The sequence below is a fragment of the Vipera berus genome (genome assembly GCF_964194415.1).
Source record: "Vipera berus genome assembly, chromosome: 1".
Taxonomy (NCBI): Eukaryota; Metazoa; Chordata; class Lepidosauria; order Squamata; family Viperidae; genus Vipera; species Vipera berus.
In genome coordinates this window covers 151,823,455-151,841,746 of record NC_138202.1, presented here as the reverse complement: position 1 = coordinate 151,841,746, position 18,292 = coordinate 151,823,455, and the positions used below count along the sequence as shown (strand labels likewise).

General features: G+C 39.7%; 2 protein-coding genes across 4 annotated transcripts in view; one reads left to right on the top strand and one right to left on the bottom strand.

The window, feature by feature from the left end:
- The first annotated feature begins 2,286 nt into the window (after window positions 1-2,286).
- CD302 (CD302 molecule) lies at window positions 2,287-16,271 on the top strand. Its single transcript, XM_081313212.1, has 6 exons — window positions 2,287-2,723; window positions 8,236-8,346; window positions 9,017-9,139; window positions 9,693-9,866; window positions 11,151-11,183; window positions 13,684-16,271. The coding sequence occupies exons 1-6, from the start codon at window positions 2,636-2,638 to the stop codon at window positions 13,869-13,871; spliced, it is 717 nt and encodes a 238-aa protein (XP_081169338.1). The 5' UTR covers window positions 2,287-2,635; the 3' UTR covers window positions 13,872-16,271.
- MARCHF7 (membrane associated ring-CH-type finger 7) overlaps window positions 7,645-18,292 on the bottom strand; it is a 39,921-nt gene continuing 29,273 nt past the window's right edge. Inside the window, exons 11-14 of one of the 3 annotated variants that reach the window (XM_081313208.1) lie at window positions 16,265-17,467; window positions 11,795-12,018; window positions 11,531-11,590; window positions 7,645-9,566 (exon numbers count right to left, since the gene is read on the bottom strand). In XM_081313208.1, the coding sequence (XP_081169334.1) occupies window positions 17,403-17,467 (65 nt within the window). In that variant the 3' untranslated portion in view covers window positions 7,645-9,566; window positions 11,531-11,590; window positions 11,795-12,018; window positions 16,265-17,402. The remainder of the gene's footprint in view (window positions 9,567-11,530; window positions 11,591-11,794; window positions 12,019-16,264; window positions 17,468-18,292) is intronic. The other 2 variants (XM_081313209.1, XM_081313210.1) reach the window with 2 other exon arrangements.

Genomic DNA, 18,292 nt, shown 5'->3' with positions numbered 1-18,292 from the left:
GACTTCCCTGGACATGGTATCCATGGCAGACGATGCTGGGATCATCATATATTTACAAATCTTTTTGCTAATCTCAGAGAAAATTTACTTTTATTGTGTATTTCTTTGTAAATGTGGTCCAGATGCAAAACTAGCGAGGAAGAATTTCATTTTTAATATGATTAGATCTGGATCAGTTTCAGTATGAAATATTCAAGCACTTTCCAATGCTGTTGAATTCAGCAGAACAATTACTGCTCATGTAAAAAATGGCAATAAAAAGTAGCTAAATCATTTGTTAAAGGACTTATATTCAGTTATATTCAGGAAATTGCCTGATGCCCTCTGCTGGTCAAACTGTAGGTGCCTGGTAATTGAAAAAGTGTTTAAAACAACCTCTCCAAATCAAATAAGATCTACCTAAGAGGAAAATACTTAATAATTTATATTTTCAGATTTTAAAAAAATGTCAGTGGTGTGAGATGATGATAAATGATGATGATGAGGGAGGGTAGGGAGAGAGGATAGATATGAAAGAGGAGTACTTGGAGCTCTCTGAGCTTGATTGCTTGTCTGCAGATGGTTCATTACTCAACCAGGTGGTGCTTTTAGTGACATTAGAAGTCCTGATTCCTGATTTTTAGCCCAGTGCCTTAGCTACTACACTAAACCAGCTCTTGAATTCTATCTAACACGGCACTAAAAGATGTTAATTATATCCAGTCTGCTTTCTACAATTCTGTTTTTGAACAGCAGAATTGTACCACGCATCAGAAACAACTGGAGCCAGGCAATCCTGTTAAGCCATGAAGGGCTTAACAGATGACCAGCGTCTTAAATTGAACCCAGAGGCTAATTGGCAAGTTCTGCAGTTCTTAAAAGTCGCAGTCCTATCACAGTGTATTTAGGTTCATTTCCTTTCAGGTCAGTCCAACTAATCATCTTAGTTAAGCATCCTTTCAAAAAGGAGATTTGAGTTAAGAACTTACAGTGAGGTCCTATATACTCCGAAGAATTTTTTTGTCCTTGAATTCAAAGTGTTCCAGACCTAATGGGCATTAGGAATAAAGTTTGACTTCAAGGAATTGTTTGAAATAGTAAAGTGATCTGACAAGAGAACACCGTCAACCCAGTTTAAACTTAAAAAAAACGACAATAAAAAGAATGCTTTCCCCCTAAAGCCAGATTGATCTAGTAATGATTAAGGCACTAGGCTAGAAAACTGGAGATCGTTTCGTTGAAGTCTCACCTTAGCCATGAAAGCCAGCCCACACTCTCTTGTTGTTATGGGGAAAATTCAGGGAAGGAGTATTAGGTAATAAATAATATTTTTATTACGGTCACAGACCAGCATTACAAATATGAAGCATCAAAAAATAAATAAAAAGACAACATAATAAATGACAATTTAGTTGGTGGATTGTCAGTGGGCAGTCAAAATCTGCCTAATTTTGCTGAGGGTTTATCCAAATTTAGCAGCATTCAAAAAAAAAACCTACATCAGACTCATCCAATAACAGCAATTGTACATGAGATTGGTTTTCCAGGGTATTTCATCAGGTGAGGTGTTATGTGATGGATCCCTGAGTCCTTATAGAAGGTACAAGTACAGTAGGGCGTGAGCTATAGTTTCAATAGTCCCTTGTCCACAGGGACAGTCTCGGTTCGTATGGATTTTTTTTATATATCGACCCTCCAAGGCTGCTGTGGGAAGTGCATTGCCGAGGGCTACAGTCAGTGTCCTTCAAAGTTTGGGGGAGTATTGGGTATATTAGCATTAGGACGCTGAGTTTGTCGATCAGAAGGTCGGCAGTTTGGCGGGTCGAATCCCGAGTGCCGCATAACAGAGTGAGCGCCTGTTACTCGTCCCAGCTTCTGCCAACCTAGCAGTTCGAAAGCACGTAAAAATGCAAGTAGAAAAATAGGGACCACTACGGTGGGAAGGTAACAGCGTTCCGCGCACCTTTGGCGTCTAGTCATGCTAGCCACATGACCACGGAGACGTCCTTGGACAAGCGCTGGCTCTTCGGCTTTGAAACGGAGATGAGCACCGGCCCCTAGTCGGAAACGACTAGCACGCATGTGCGGGGGAACCTTTACCTTTTATATATACTGCTCAAAAAGATAAAGGGAACACAAGATAAGACATCCTACTATTAAATACAGTACATGGTGTTGCTTAAGTGTTCCCTTTATTTTTTTGAGCAGTATATATTAGGTATGGCCACCTTGTGTTGTTTATCAAAACAATAAAGGTGGGATTAAAAACAAAATCTTTTGAAAAGGTCTGTTGACTGTTGTTTTAACTCCACCCGGAGGATTTCTGTTTCTTCAGGTGAAGCGCCTGTGCCGCTGAAAATGCAGAAAATGACGCGCAAAAATTCAGAGAGAATTTGGGAAGCGCCTGGACGCCCTGCCCGCCTGCCGCTTCGGCCGAAGAGAAAGCGCTGTAGGCGCAGGGAGGCCATTTCCTCCCGAACCTCGAAGGCGCCTGACAAGAGGCAGCGGCCCGAGGGAGAGCGCTGCTTTCTGCCCTTCGCCAGCCTCCCTCGCCCTGGCCAGGGCTCAAAGGGCACTTAGTCCGGCGGTGGGCGGCGCTTGCGCGGCCCCAACCCCGAGCGACGCGAGTGGGCCAGCCGGAGCTCCCTGCCCGGCCATGGGTGCCCCCTCGCCCGCTTCCTACTCCGCCTGCTTTCTCAGCGGCTTCCTCCTGGCGGCCGCGTTATCTGCCTTAGAAACGGACGGTAAGAGAAGGTGGGGCGGCGCCAAAGCGCTGGCTTGGGAATCTCCCCTGAAGGCTTTTTATAAAGGGCCGCCTTTTGGAAACGCGCGCCCTGCCCCGCCCTGTCCTCTGGCAGGCGGTGCGCTGCCTTCGCCGTGCAGAGTAAACTGCGCGCGCGAAGCAAAAACGCGGCGGGAGCGGGAGTTTCGCCGTGTTTGAGCCTTCGGGCGCTCCCTTTTCCCTTGAATCTTTCTCGCTCTCTCGTTTTCTTTCTCTCAGGGCGGGGCTAGGGAAGATGCCTCTATGCCAGGGGTAGGCAACCTCGGCTCTTTTATGACTCGTGGACTTCAACTCCCAGAATTCCTGAGCCAGCTATGCTGACTCAGGAATTCTGGGAGTTGAAGTCCACGAGTCATAAAAGAGCCGAGGTTGCCTACCCCTGCTCTATGCCCTGCGGGGCGGGGGGGAGGCTCTTGTTTTTGCTTACACCTCCCATTATAGGTCAGTCTGATAAAAGTCCGGCGCTCAAAGGTTTCCCCCCTACTTTGGCGCAGGATCAACTGTCTGTTCTCCCAACGGATGGGCTGCTGCGAGGCCTTTTTAAAATGGGTTTTAGAAACCTACTTAAATGCTCCACAACTCTGTGGGGTAGAAGAGGGAGGGAGACGGACAAGACACTGTGTCTGATTGATGTGTTCAGACTGGAGGGAAACTTAAGGATTTGCAGAGGCGAGGGAATATATATGCTTCCTCCTGTTTTTCATTCACCGCAAGAATCTTAGTTCAATAAAATGACAGGCAGATCAATTTCCTGTTTCATCCAGATGATGATGAGGAAATTGCATTTGGCTGGGAGGTGGCTTTGTTTGAAATCCATTTGGCTGACGTACAGTTATTGAGAACACAAGCAAAGCTTTCAGACAGAGGGCCTAAAATAAGTATTTATGTAGCTAAATCTGCAATCAGTCAATCCAATCAAGGCCTCTTAAATTGGGCTTGACTCCTTGGCGAGTACAGTACAGAAGTGAATTACCATTATCTTCTGGAAAGTTTTTTTTCAACGTGGACTAGCCTGCAGCATAGTGATCTCCCATCTAAGCACTGCTTATGCTGAACCATACTAGGTTTTCTTCCAGGTCATCTCAGGTTGGTTAGGTCCTGCTGTGACTAGAATAAACTCTGCTAATTGATTAGCTAGTTTCAAAATTAGAGGACAACATGGATTATGCGGAAGTGGGTGATTTAGGAAAATTGGTCAACATTTGAAAGAAAGAAAAAAAGGGAGAGATTTATTAGGGACGTGTTTTTTTTTTAAAAAAAATTTGCTTGGAGATTGGTTGGAGATTATTAAGGTTAATAGATAGGCGCTTTTGGCGCGTAACAGAATTTGTTTAGAAATTAGAGAAAGGTTGGAGAATGTAAATAGTAGGTGAAAGTTTTTTTTTCTTTCTTTTTTTTGAAATTAATATGAATAAGGACTGGGATTAAGAAAATCTATTCTGAGTAAAGCTCTTTTTCTGTTTTTCTCTTTTTCTTTTTTACTTTATTTGTAATATTAATATTGTTTGTATTCATTTTACATGAGCTAGAGGGAGATAGAATTACCGGTAATAGTTTATTGCTGATAACATAGGGGTGCTTATGTTTGTTTTTTGATTTTATACCCTGTATTTAGCTCTGGGAAGTGGGGGGGGGGGAGGAGGGAATGGGGGGAAGGGATAGGGAGGGTTGGGTGGGGGTGGGGGAGGGGGGGATTAAAGTCAAAATGTATTGTAAAACTTTTTAAATAAAAAAAAATTGCTTAGGCACTATCTTTATTCAGTCCACTGGAGCCAAGTTACATCCAAGAGGACTTCAGCAGCAATAAGAGGAGGGGATGTTGATTTTATCCAGAAATAGTGTACTGTACAGAAATCTGTATGCTAGGTTTGTGAAATAGAGACAGTGTGGAGAAAGATTAACTTCCTGCTACCAAGGAAGGACAAATAAACACTTTTTCAAATCAGGTATATTTGTCCAGTGCTAGAAATTATCATTTTCAGGCCTAGGACTGTCATTTCTCTGTTCATTATTAATCCACCTCATTCTTTTTTTTACTGCCCTATTTATTACTATTATTGCTCTCTCACAAGATTTAGGTGGTGTATAACACAAAAAGATCACAATAAAAATTCATCAATCCACATCCTGAAAGGGAGGGGATTGTGTTGAATAAAGTGGTCCCTGATGTACTCTGGAGCTGCACCACCACGTTGTATAGGTATTCAACAGGACTTTGGATTTGATCCGGAGGCCCATTGGCAGACACTGCAACAATGGCAGATATATGTTTCTCTAGAACAGGTCTCTTCTGCTGACCTCCTGGCTATAGAATTTCCAGAAAAACTTGATCTTCAGAGGCAGCTCCATGCAATAATTACTTGCATAGTGATAAGGATAATAAAGTCATAAAGTTATTACTACGAAGTCTTTTTAAAGACATTTTCTAAGCAAGAGATCTGTGCTTAAAGAGAACTTTGGCTTCTGCTGACTCACTCTGTTTTGCAACAGATACATATGTCCCAGCACCCAGATTGGGCTTCTCCTGTGTGAAACTAAACTTGCTAAACTGGGGTGTGTTCTCTTGAAATGCTATCAAACAAAAACATATTTATTATTGAGTTACTCACCCATCCTTGAAGGCATGGTGCTAAACTCCAAGGACACCAAGTTATAAAATATGTTTTCTGAAGTTTGGTGAAGCATTTTATTTTGGTGACATAGAATGAATCATAAACACGCATATACATATCTTCAGCTACCTGAAGTTCCAGGGTTGTAAGATTAATCTGATATTTAGCTAGGCAGATTATTGCTCTTTCTATTACATGTATTTATTTTCCTTATCCTGGTCATAAGATTTCTGTTTCTTCTTTCCTCAGATAGAATCTTCTTTGCTTCTGATATCCTCAAAGGGGTAGGGAGGGGGAGAATATTCAGAAATTGCTCTTTAGGCCTCAAAGATTAGGGTTTACCATTTTTTAATTTTTAGACAGATCTCTGTGATGTCCCTTTAATTCTGCTAAAATTAGCCTTCTAATTTTTTATCTACCCTTCTTGCCTGGTATTTTTTGTTACAGTCCCCATAATCCCGACTCTGTTGCTGCTGGCTGAAGACTGCGAGATTTATAGACTAAACCAGGGGTGTCACAACTTCCGGCCCCGCAGGCTGTATCTGTCATGCCAAAACCGTGCCCATCTCATTGCCAGCAATGGGGGGGGGGAATCATGATACATCATGACATGTCACATGACGTTGCGAGTTTTGACACCCCTGGTCTAAACCACGTAGAGAAAATCTAGGTGGGAAAACTTAGACATTCAAGGTTCTTGATGAAAGGGAGATTAACATTGGGAAGGTAATATTATAAAAATTGAAATGAATATACATTTTAAGCACTGAAAAGAAAGGAAAATACATCAGAAAGGGATAAAATGATAGACAAGATGACTGGCTGCATGGCATTCTCATCCTCCTCAAAAAAAAAAAGCCACATCCACCATTTTGTGCATGCCTGTTTCTGCCTTCTGCAAAATCATTTTGCCTGAGTCCTTCCCTCTTCACTCTCTGAGCAAGGTCAACTGGAAGGTTTTGGGTGGACAAGACAGGAGTTTTCTGATGAGCAAGGTTCCTAAATGGCCCTTTTAGTATGGATAGGCAGCAAACAGTTAATCTGGGTTTCCTTTTACTGTACTACTTATTTTCTATCACTAAAACTTTGCCTCTTGAACAGCAATTCCAGAATTTATTTTTTTAACTGGTCCTGTTGCCTTCTTAATCAACAGAAAAAAAAAATATTTTTATTATTAGGACTCTAACTCTATACTCACATACCAGGGGGTCAAATATTTTTATCAAGTTACACCACTGCACAAACATTTGTAATTAGACATGCTGTTTTATTCTTCCATTATTTTTCCCCTGCCTAACAACTAATTGCTGTATTAAACCATTTCTCCTTTTACTGTAGTCTTTTATTGTAAAGGCTGGTCCAAGAACATAATAAAGCTTTTTGATTTTGATCAGGTCCACCATTTACATAACATCTAAGTCTTCTGATCCTGACCTCTTATGCCTAAGCAGGACATGCAGCAAAATTTCTGCTCAATTTGTTATATACTGGATTGTCAGGGTTCCTATTCCCATGGAACATACCTATAAGGCAGTTATATGTGCAATGATGCAAATTTCACACACAAGGTTACTGGGAGAATGGTTCTGTTTGGGTGCATTCTACATAAGAATGTATGTTACACATGCAATTTAATGATATGCGAAGAACCTTACAGATTTTAACTGGCTTCCAACATCACATTAAACTCAGATTAGACATAGTGATATTACCAAGTGCTTCAGGAAATACAAAAAAGTTGAGCTTGGTTCTTAGGTAAAAGGTAAAGGTTCCCCCGCACATGCGTGCTAGTCATTTCTGACTCTAGGGGCCGGTGCTCATCTCCGTTTCAAAGCCGAAGAGCCAGCGCTTGTCCGAGGATGTCTCCGTGGTCATGTGGCTAGCATGACTAGATGCCAAAGGCGCACTGAACGCTGTTACCTTCCCACCGTAGTGGTCCCTATTTTTCTACTTGCATTTTTACGTGCTTTCGAACTGCTAGGTTGGCAGAAGCTGGGACGAGTAACAGGCGCTCACTCTGTTACACGGCACTCGGGATTCGACCCGCCAAACTGCTGACCATCTGGTTGACAAGCTCAGCATCCTATATTGTTTCTGGCAATAATAAGGCAATTGTGTGCCTTCTTTTGGAGGGCTTTTACAACTTTCCCAGCCACCTAGGACTTGGATTTCCCATCCAAGTACGAATCGGGTTTGACCCTGCTTTATTCTTCAAGATCAGCCCAGATCCACTTAGTGATTCTGAAGATACATGCATTTAAATGCTAGATATAATAAGCAAGATAAAAGATTTTTTAATTGAATAGCAAGATTAATATGATTACAAAATAGTACAGTTGATTTGAAAATCAGAATCAAAATGAATGTGAAAAGTATGATGCAATTAAACATGGGACAAAGTAGCAAACAAGCACATGTACATCAAAATAGCTGCAAAGAATGTTAAAAACGATGTGTATTTTATTCAAAGGGAAGAGTCTCAAGAACAAACAGTTATAATTAGATTGTTCTTTACATAAAGCTAAAAAGTAAAAGTTGCTTTGGGTTAGGGTTGCTGGGTCTGGGAAAAGAAGATTCACCTTTTTTGCAATCAAACCCTTCCCTTTTTCTAGCAGCTATTTGTTTCACTCAAGAAATAAGTGCCTGAAGGTTACACTTAACTCCTCTTCGTTAAAAAATGGACAGCAGCCTAATGTTTAATATTGCAGTTAATCTCATTTATTTCAAATCTGATTAGGTTGTGCTCAACTTGTTTTGAGTGCTGTATAAACATTTGTAGAAACTCATTTCACGTCATTTGTGTGTTGTGAAGCTGGGACTGACAACAGAAACAGATGGCCTCATGTTCTCTTCCTTGTGTAGCGTGTCCTTCCATTGCTTGGATTCCATTCCAAAAGAGCTGCTATGCCCTACTTCAGGGATCCTCAGAGGTCTACAGTATGGATGATGCCAGGGAGCTCTGCCAAGACAATGGTAAGACAGCTCTGCTCTGTCCAATCTCATCCCAACCTTGTGTGATGCACTGAGACTCATCAGCTGAGCCTACATGAGGAGCGGAGGGGGGGAATCCTTTCAACATCTGAATGTCTGTTTGCCATTTTGAAGAATGTTAGTACTCACAGTGGTTAACAGAGCATGTACATTACTTGCTCAGGACAGAGACCTGTGGAGTGTACAGCTGGGAAAGCTCTTGGGTTTCTATGGTTGATCTCATTCAATTTCATTCTGTTGCTGGGGAATGCAGACTTTCCCAAGAGCATTGATCTAGCATTCTCTTATACTGTCAAACATTTCTAATGTTGGGAGACGGAGAGAGCTCCTATTTTATTGATTCCTACTCCAGAATTTTCCAGTCTGTTTATTTTAGGAAAATCGTTCGGCATTGTCTATCATGCAGCACAAGTGTGTACATTTATGCACGTGCATCCTTAAGTACTGCAGAGAGCGTTTATGTTTTGTGAAGCCAAAACCAGGTCAGTAACTGTATAATAAAAGGCCTGAACTTGCCTACTAAGTTTATGTGCACCTTTTCATATGGCCAGGATGATCAAGGCTAACAATATACCAAATGAACTGCATTTACTCCTATTCACAGGAATGGACACTCAGCCTTAAATTTTTTGTCTTTATTTCACAAATGTAGCCTCCGGAGCGGATATTATTACTATAAATAGCAAAGATGAAAATACCTTTATTCAAAGTAATTTTCACTCAAATTGGCACGGTCCAGAATACGTATCTCTTGGCATGTTTTTTGACACAGATGGTAAGTGAACAAATCCTGCTAGAAATATGCTCCACCTTCTCTCAATTTTTGAACTACATTTTGATTAAAAATGATCCTTTCTTAAGGTAAAAAGTTTTATTGATGTAACTTGTATAAGAACTCTGATTCGGGTTTGGAAAATGGGCCCTATGGAATCGTGAATGCAAAGCCTAGAGAAACAACACTAGGGGTGCAGAATAGATACAGGGGCTGAGGGATTGCCTCTTCAATTGGACAAACACAAGAAAAATGAAATAGGATGACAGACTTAGATTCGGGAGGAAATCTAAGTTTTATCTGCTATTGATCAAGGATACAAATGTTTGATGCAATCAATCTCTTATAATCTTAAGCATTTCTAGCACTAGGAAAACATCTCTTACCTCCCTAAAGCTTTCTGCTGTTACTCTTTAAGCGACAACCTAAACTAAATTGAATAAATAAAACTAAAATTAAAACCACTTATTAACAAATAATCAAGTCAATGTAAATGTTTACTTTGGCTCATGTTTACGAAGCAAACAAAAATAACTTTACATCTACTCTACTGCAGATGATATTTTCAAATGGTATGATGATTCCGAAGTAAATTTTACAAACTGGATAGAGGAAGAAAGTAACAATGAACTTCTAAACACTTGTGCTACTATGCATACAGCTTCAGGTGGATGGAAAAAAGTCTCCTGTGAACACCTTCCACTGACTAAAATCCTGTGTGAAACTACTGGTATGTAAGACCCATGCTACAACATTGCCTTAAAAAATGCTGCAGTATCGAAGTTTTCTATTATAGGCCAGGAATTTCATAGGCTGTGAAAGGGCTTTGAAGTAGATAAATTTAGGCTGTTGTTTAGGTCTGGAGCCCTTCATCAATCACCAATTATCATGGTCATTAAACTTAATTCCAGTGTCATTTTATTCCTGTACTGGTCATATATGCAGTATAATTATGATAATATTAATTGGAAGATGCAAATGAATCCTTCAAGAGAAACTGGAAACAGTACTGTATCTTGCTATTTGGCTTTTCACATAGCAGAATGCACAAGGTAGATGAAAAAAATATATAACCTATATACTTCCCTATCAAGGAGCTGTCACAACTCTGGTAGGGTTATTGCTAAATATCTTCCGCATTGCCAGATTTAGGAAACATATTCTTTTGGTTATTCCAACAGCAAGCATATTAGGATGAGCATTGTTTTTAAAAAAAACAATTGCCAAATATTAATTCAATAAGATATTGGTTTGGGTGTCTCCTGATTCCAACACTGAAACCAAATAGACTTCAATGTGACAGACTTCACATTCTAGGTTTTTCTAAAATTCTAACTGGGTCAATAAATGCCCCATAATGAAAATGAACTACCATTCCTATCTGTATTAAAATTCTTATTGGGACCCCAGGTCATATTTTTCTTATTAGCGCAATGCTGTATTTTCCTTTCTGTGGGCTGAATCATTCTCTCGGAAAATGAGTGGGGAAGAGTTCTCGCTTGGGAGATTTTTAGAGGATACGCTTCATTATTATGGTCTTCAATTTATTATTAATATACAATTCATTACAATGAAAGCAAGAGGTTATCTGTCCTCTTAGAAATTATGCAACAAACCATATTTCATTCATTCCTTATTCACAAACATACTCCAGTCATATGGTATAAAGTGTTTGGTTTACTATGCTAGAACATGAATCAAACTGCAGTCAGTAGACCCATGCGGATGAACAATACTGTACCCACATTTGAATATCCATCTAATTTACACCCACAATTTCTATTCCCAAGGAAGATCCATGCACAGAAAATACTTCCTCAAATGGATTCCCCCCCCCCCACCACACACTTGAATATGAGCAGATTTTTCAGTTTTATATTGGTCACTAAGTGGCTTATTGCCAACTATTTGGATAGTAATTATTTTCACTACTTCTCTGGGATAATAAAATGTAAATTTTTTTTAAAAAAAACATAACATCCAAATATGTTTCCACTTTTTCCTCTGCATATAGCTAAAGGTCTTTATGGAAAAACATATTCATTTGGTGAGTAATCCGCTTTGTTTTCTTTATATTGTCTAGTAATGAAACAGTGATAAGTGTCTTTTTACTACAGAGCAGTTTTCTTTTTCAGGGAATAACATTCAGTTACCATGGATTGCTTCCTTGTGTGGATATGATTAACAGCAGGTCCAACAATGTAGTTTAGCCATGACTAATTTAACCCATCCCACTGATTTTAATAGATCTTTTCTAAGTAAGGAATTATCATTGTGCATTCTATTTGGATATGCAAGAAGCTGTGTTAACGATATCCATTCACGGTTAAATATTATCAATTCCCCACATTTCTGTTATCATTTGCCTGGTACATAATGGAGAAATGTATTTACATCATGGGGATAGGTCCACTGCAAGCTGTATCAGTCAGAAGGACACGGAAAATCAGAGTTCTATAAAGGCAATAACTCTGTTAAGTCAACAATTTTTCAAGCTTATTAACATTCTTACTAGACTAATTAAGTGTTAGGAAGAAAAGGGTAAAATTATATTTGGTGCACATTATACAAAGACATGAAAGTGAGCATCAGGAAGATAGTTTTGGGTACATCTGGAACAGCAAGATGAAACATGCTTCAGCAGTATATGTGGCTTACCAGCATATCTAGGATAAAGTAAGGTAGTTCTGTGGAGTTCCTCAGGGGTCGGTTCTCTCGCCCCTCCTGTTCAACATCTACACGAAGCCGCTGGGTGAGATCATTCGTGGTTTCGGGGTGGGGTATCATCAGTACGCTGATGATACCCAACTTTTTCTTTCCACCCCGAACCAACCCAGCAATGCCCTCGCCGTGATGTTCCGTTGCCTGGAGGCGGTCCAGGTCTGGATGGGGAGAAACAGGCTTCGTCTCAATCCTGCCAAGACTGAGTGGCTGTGCATATAGGCATCTCGGGTTAACCAGACCATTCCACCTTTAACGATGGGGGGTGTTACCCCCCGTTGATAGGGCTCGCAACTTGGGCGTCCTCCTTGACTCCCGGCTCAATTTTGAAGACCATATAGGAGCCGTGACCAGGGGGGCTTTTGCCCAGGTTCGCCTGGTGCGCCAGTTGCGACCCTACCTGGACCGAGATGCCCTACGCACAGTCACTCATGACCTCCCGTTTAGACTACTGCAATGCTCTCTACATGGGGCTGCCCTTGAGGACCACTCGGAGGCTTCAGCTGGTGCAGAATGCGGCCACGCGAGTTGTGATGGGGGTTTCCCGATACTCCCATGTAACACCTCTACTCCGCGAGCTGCATTGTCTTCCGGTTGCCCTCCGGGTGAGATTCAAGGTGCTGGTGATGACCTATAAAGCCCTAAATGGCTTGGATCCGGGATATCTGAGGTAACACCTGCTGCCAGCATCAGGTTCGTCCACTGCGCTCCCACAGGGAAGGTCTTCTCAGGGTGCCGCCAGTAAAAGATTGCCGGCGGGTAACACCCAGGGGGAGGGCCTTCTCAGTGGGTGCGCCTGCCGTCTGGAACCAGCTGCCCGTGGAGCTTAGGACTGCTCCCGACCTCCGTTCATTCCGCCGGGACCTGAAGACCTGGCTCTTCGAGCTCTCTGGCCCAGGCTGAGAATTTTAATTTTAATTTTAATTGTGTTTTTTTTACTTTTTTCAGGGACTGTTGTAATTATTTTTAATTGTTTTTAACTTTTGTGTTTCTTGTTTTAAATTACCCTGTAAACCACCCTGAGTCCTTCGGGAAAGGGCGGTATATAAATCCAATTAAATTAAATTAAATTAAATTTCTCAACTTGCAACAATTGAGTGAAGAGTTTTCATTGATAAACAGCACAGGTAAGTGAGTTTTCCCCATTTTATGGTCTTTTTTGCCACAGCTGTAAAGTGAATCACTGCACTTGAATGAATCATGCAGCCATTAAGCGAATCTGGCTTTCTCCATTGACATTTCTGGTCAGAAGCTGGTTAGGAAGAATACAAATGGTGCTCACATGACTCTGGGATAGTGCAACTATAATAAATAAATGCTAGTTGCCAAGCATCCAACTTTGACCACATGACCATGGGATGCTGCTCTGATTGTAAATGTGAAAACTGGTCATAAGTCACTTTTTCAGTGCCATTGTAACTTCAAATGAATGGTTGTAATCTTAGCCCCCTCGGCTAAGGCACAGAGATGAGCACCACCCCCTAAGAGTCAGATATGATGGGACAAGGGAAACCTTTACCTTTTTTAAGTCAAGGATTACCTGTATAGAAATAAATAAGGGACATGGTAGCATCCAAGTATTAAGGAAACATTTCTAGATCTGTTTATGATCTCAGATAATTTCCCACCTAGACAACTAGGGTTGTGGTCCATTGAGCTGTATAGTAAAAGTCTATGGAGATTCTCAGTCATCAAGGTCATAATTAAAAAGAACTTAAAAAGATTTAATGGATAAATAAAAAGCTGCATGTAAGCCACTTCAGGGAAATGGTCCAGTAATTTCAGATGCAAAAAACAATGTACCTGATTATATACTTTTGTTTCAGAAACTCTTTGGACAAGCATCATAGTCATAATATCAACAATAATTGTGGCAATCTCGGCAGCATTTCTCTGGTTTCTTTATCAAAGGAGGATATATTCTAGACCAAGATGTGGCATACATAATTCCATCCCTCAAATTCCATATGACAATGGAACATTTTTTATAGATGAAGATGAATATTCTGCTTAAACTGTTTTCACTTAGATATTCTTACAGGGGCAATGGCACAAAAACAGTCTTCAAAACCACTATCCTATATTCTAATGAAATATAATCCACATGCTTGTTAAATTGTTTTTATGCGTATGAAGTGATTTTCTATCTAAATGTGCATGTTTCAACATGCTTGATAGTTTAGAAATAATTCTTATCCCAAAAGGCAAATATGCCCAAAGATCCTTTGGAAGGAAGCAGCTCCTTCTTTCAACAACGCAGTGATAATTTATTTTGATGAGACATTTGCAATCAAGTCTCACAGCACTCATTTGCTTATGAAATTCAGAATTCCAATTGTGGACTAAAAGTCTCTACAAAAATTCCTTTATCGTTCCCAAAACTTTAAAATGCAAGATTGTAAAATATTATCTTTAAGAAATGAGGAGCTACTGCTATCATGAACAATGGACATGACCTTTTATTAAAAACTGTACATTGTACCTTTATGATGAAATCTGCTTATTCTGCTAGTGAATGTTGGATATATATATATATATTATATATAAAATATGGAAGAATGACAAGTACCTTCAACACAATATCAATCTTTTTATATATGTCTATTTTAATACTGTTCCATGAAATAAAATTTTGAATATCAATATTTGCAATTTGTTTTAGCTCAAATAAAAGGGTAACTAAGGTTGTCCTTTCTAGAATTGCATACATAAAGCAATTCAGTTTATAGAATTAGGCTATTAATTATTGATAGGTAGATGGTGTTTTGGAATTACTGCTTATCACTGCTGAGGCTAAATAGGTTATTGTTTAAACATTATTATTCAAAGCTTGCCACATGTTATATTGCAGATGGAAGTCTAACTAGCATTGCTCACAATTAGGCTAAAACCTAAATACACATATTTCTCTATGAATGAGCGTTACACCAAAATAATCATTTAGATGGTTAAACATGGACACATCTTTACTATGCTGAGCTTATAATTTAGATAATTACCGGTACATGTCTCCCAGTGCCAGAGAAAAAACCATTATTTGTTAAACAGGTCTAATGATCGCCCCCCCCCCATCTCTGCAACCACTTTATTTTACAATCAAGTTGCCAGTTCTAATTGTGGTCACTAAACAAGGACCACCTGTACCATACTATATTTACAGCTGGGCAAAACTGCCCACCAATGGGTATCCAGATATATTCTTCTGTCAATTAAGACTCACAAATCGTTGAGGTAGTCCTTAGCTTACATTATAACTGGGAGCAGAATTTCTGTTGCTAAGCAAGGCAATTGTTAAATGAGTCACACCCGATTTTACAAACCTTTTTTTGCCAATTTGTTAAGTGAATCACTTCAGGTGTTAAGCTAATCAGGCTTCTCTCACTGACTTTGCTTGTCGGAAGCTGGCTGAGAAGGCCACATATAGCGATTACATGACCAAATGTCATAAATACCTATTAGTTGCTAAATGCTCAGATTTGATTATGACTTGTGAAGATGCTGCAATGGTTGTAAATGCAAGGACCAGTTTTTCAGTGCTGTTATAACTTCAAATGGTCACTAGATGAATGGCTATAAGGACTACCTGTGTTACAAAGAAATACTCAACTCTACACAGGAGTAATGTGGAACAACTGCTTGAGTGCCACCAGGGTCTTTTAGATGCAAAGGATTCTGTGTGGACTGAAACTATAGTGGGAATTCTTAATTCTAAGTGGGATTATTATGTGGAAGGAATAAGGCAGCAGAATGTACTTTGGATGATAACTTTACAACTTTATTTGGATCCGGAGCCTGGATTGCTTGGGAAACTGCCCCTTCTCCCACTCCCTCATTGAATCTCAATCAACTCATTTTGAAGTGGTCAAAGGATAAGTTAAGCAATATAAATGTATTTTATATAAACGTATCTGCCAAGGCTGTATTCTGAAGTTTAAAATGGATGCTGTTGATTTGAAGTAAATGGACTATCTTCTACAGGGAGTTCTTGACTTACAACCACAACTGAGCCCAAAATTTATGTTGCTAAGTGAAACATTTGTTAAGTGAGTTTGCCCCATTTTACGACGTTTCTTGCCAAAGTTATTAAGTGAATCACTATAATTGTTAGTCAAACTGTTAAGTAAATTTGGCTTCCCCATTGACTTTGTCAGAGGGTTGCAAAAGGTGATCACGTGACCCTGGGACACTGCAACCGTCATAAATGTGTCAATTGCCAAGCATCTGAATTTTGATCACATGATCATGGGATGTTACAATGGTCATAAGTGAAAACTGATCATGTCACTATTGTTTTAGTGCCATTATTACTTTGTGGTCATAAGTGTGAAACTGATCACAAATCACTTTTTTAAATGCCCTTGTAACTTTGAACAGACATTAAACGAACTGCTGTAAATCAAGGATTACCTGTATTCATATAATGGGAAAAGGATGCTCTCCGTAAAGGGATCATTCTCAGAGATTGCATTCCTGGGAAAAACGGCAAGTCATTTCTGACTGGTTGCCAGGAAACCTGTATGGATGTAGCCCTAAAATCACCGAGACTGGAGCTCACCTAGAAGGAGACATTAGTCTTCTTAGCCTTCTGAGCAACACAGAAAAACTATCACCATTATTGCTTTGCCCCAACACATCCCATCAGCATTGACATTCTTAAAGTAGACAAAATTCCTATGTGGGTATGACAGGCTCTAAATGTTACCTTATTTGAAAGAGGTAGACAAATCGTAGGATTGCAATTTTTATTTAACAAAGAAGTGACAACACTAGAAAACACGTTGATAACCAGTGTCTTTGTAGTGAATGTGGGTTCTAAAAAATGTTCATTCAGATAAATAGCTTGGTTAAGATTCTAAACCATAAGTTTTATTCCTTCCAGGAATGCTGAAATGCTTGTTTACTGCTGTAATTCCTTATTGGAATGTACATAATATTATCAAATATCATCTGTAGTTTTGAAATCAATACTTATAAAAGCCTTAATTAACACTTATTAGTAGCCCCTTGCAAGTTTATTGCTTTGAGTTAAACACTCCTCCAGAAAAACTTAGAGAAACACTAATCACAGAACCCATTCACTCCCTCATTCAGTCTAGGTGTTAACACTGGAACCAAAATGATGAGACTTCCCAATAGATACCGTATTTTTAAGTGGTAAGTTAACAAAGAATTACGCCCTCCCCATGACTTCCAAGTTTCAAAGTCAACAGTTCCGCTTAGTGCCGGCAGAAGAGCAAAACATGAGAAACATTTCCCAGAATTTATAACTGATTTCTGTAAGAAGCTTATAGAAAAAGAACTCTTCCTTACAGATAAAAACCACATCTTTTAGAAGAAGGCATACATGTCATACTCTGAAAGAAGAAAGATACTCTTGCAGACTGCATGAGCAATATCCAGTATCTATGGATACCAGTGTGCAACAGCAGATTTTCTGTTTGACTCAGCAGTTCTTCAGAAATCTAATAGAAATCAGCATGGTTTACTAAATAAATGTGCACTGGTGATACTTGTGTCAGCTGAGCATTTAGCCCTTCCACTCCATCTATGCAGCATCAAGGGTCCTATCGAGATCACCATCTTCAGAATCATCATCATCATCTGAAGCTGCTGGAAGTACAGAATATAATCAGATATAGAGGTCTAAAATCAAGGACATTATTTTTAATTTGACACAGCATCTCATTTTATAACACATTGATGTATCTTTGAACTCGGTGCTTCATAATGGAGTGCTTCCCTAAACTAATACCTATATACAACTTTAACTTAAAATCTCTGAAACTATAAGGTAAAAGTAAAGGTTCCCCCGCACATGTGTGCTAGTCATTTCCAACTCTAGGGGCCGGTGCTCATTTCCGTTTCAAAGCCGAAGAGCCAGCGTTTGTCCGAAAACGTCTCCGTGGTCATGTGGCCGGCATGACTAGACGCCAAAGGCGCACGGAACACTGTTACCTTCCCACCATAGTGGTCCCTATTTTTCTACTTGCATTTTTACGTGCTTTCGAACTGCTAGGTTGGCAGAAGCTGGGACAAGTAACAGGCGCTCACTCTGCTACGCGGCACTCGGGATTTGACCCGCCAAACTGCCGACCATCTGATCGACAAGCTCAGTGTCCTAACCCACTGAGCCACCATGTCCCTTTATTTATGCTATAGTATACTGCTTTTACTAAGCACATGAATGTAAATCAAAACTTGTTTCTTTAAAAAACAACTAGAGGAAGGAAAAGGATAAAATATAAATATATTATGTTTATGTTTTAGAAAATTAAGTAGAAATATGTGAAAAAATTATCTTTAGGTACTATTTTACTAATTCTCAATGTGAGCCCACTAACAACATTCTTGTACACCTTCTAATAACTATAACTCTATAAAATCGTTAGACACTTACTTGCCAACTGTTACAATAATGTTCTGCCCATCATTTCA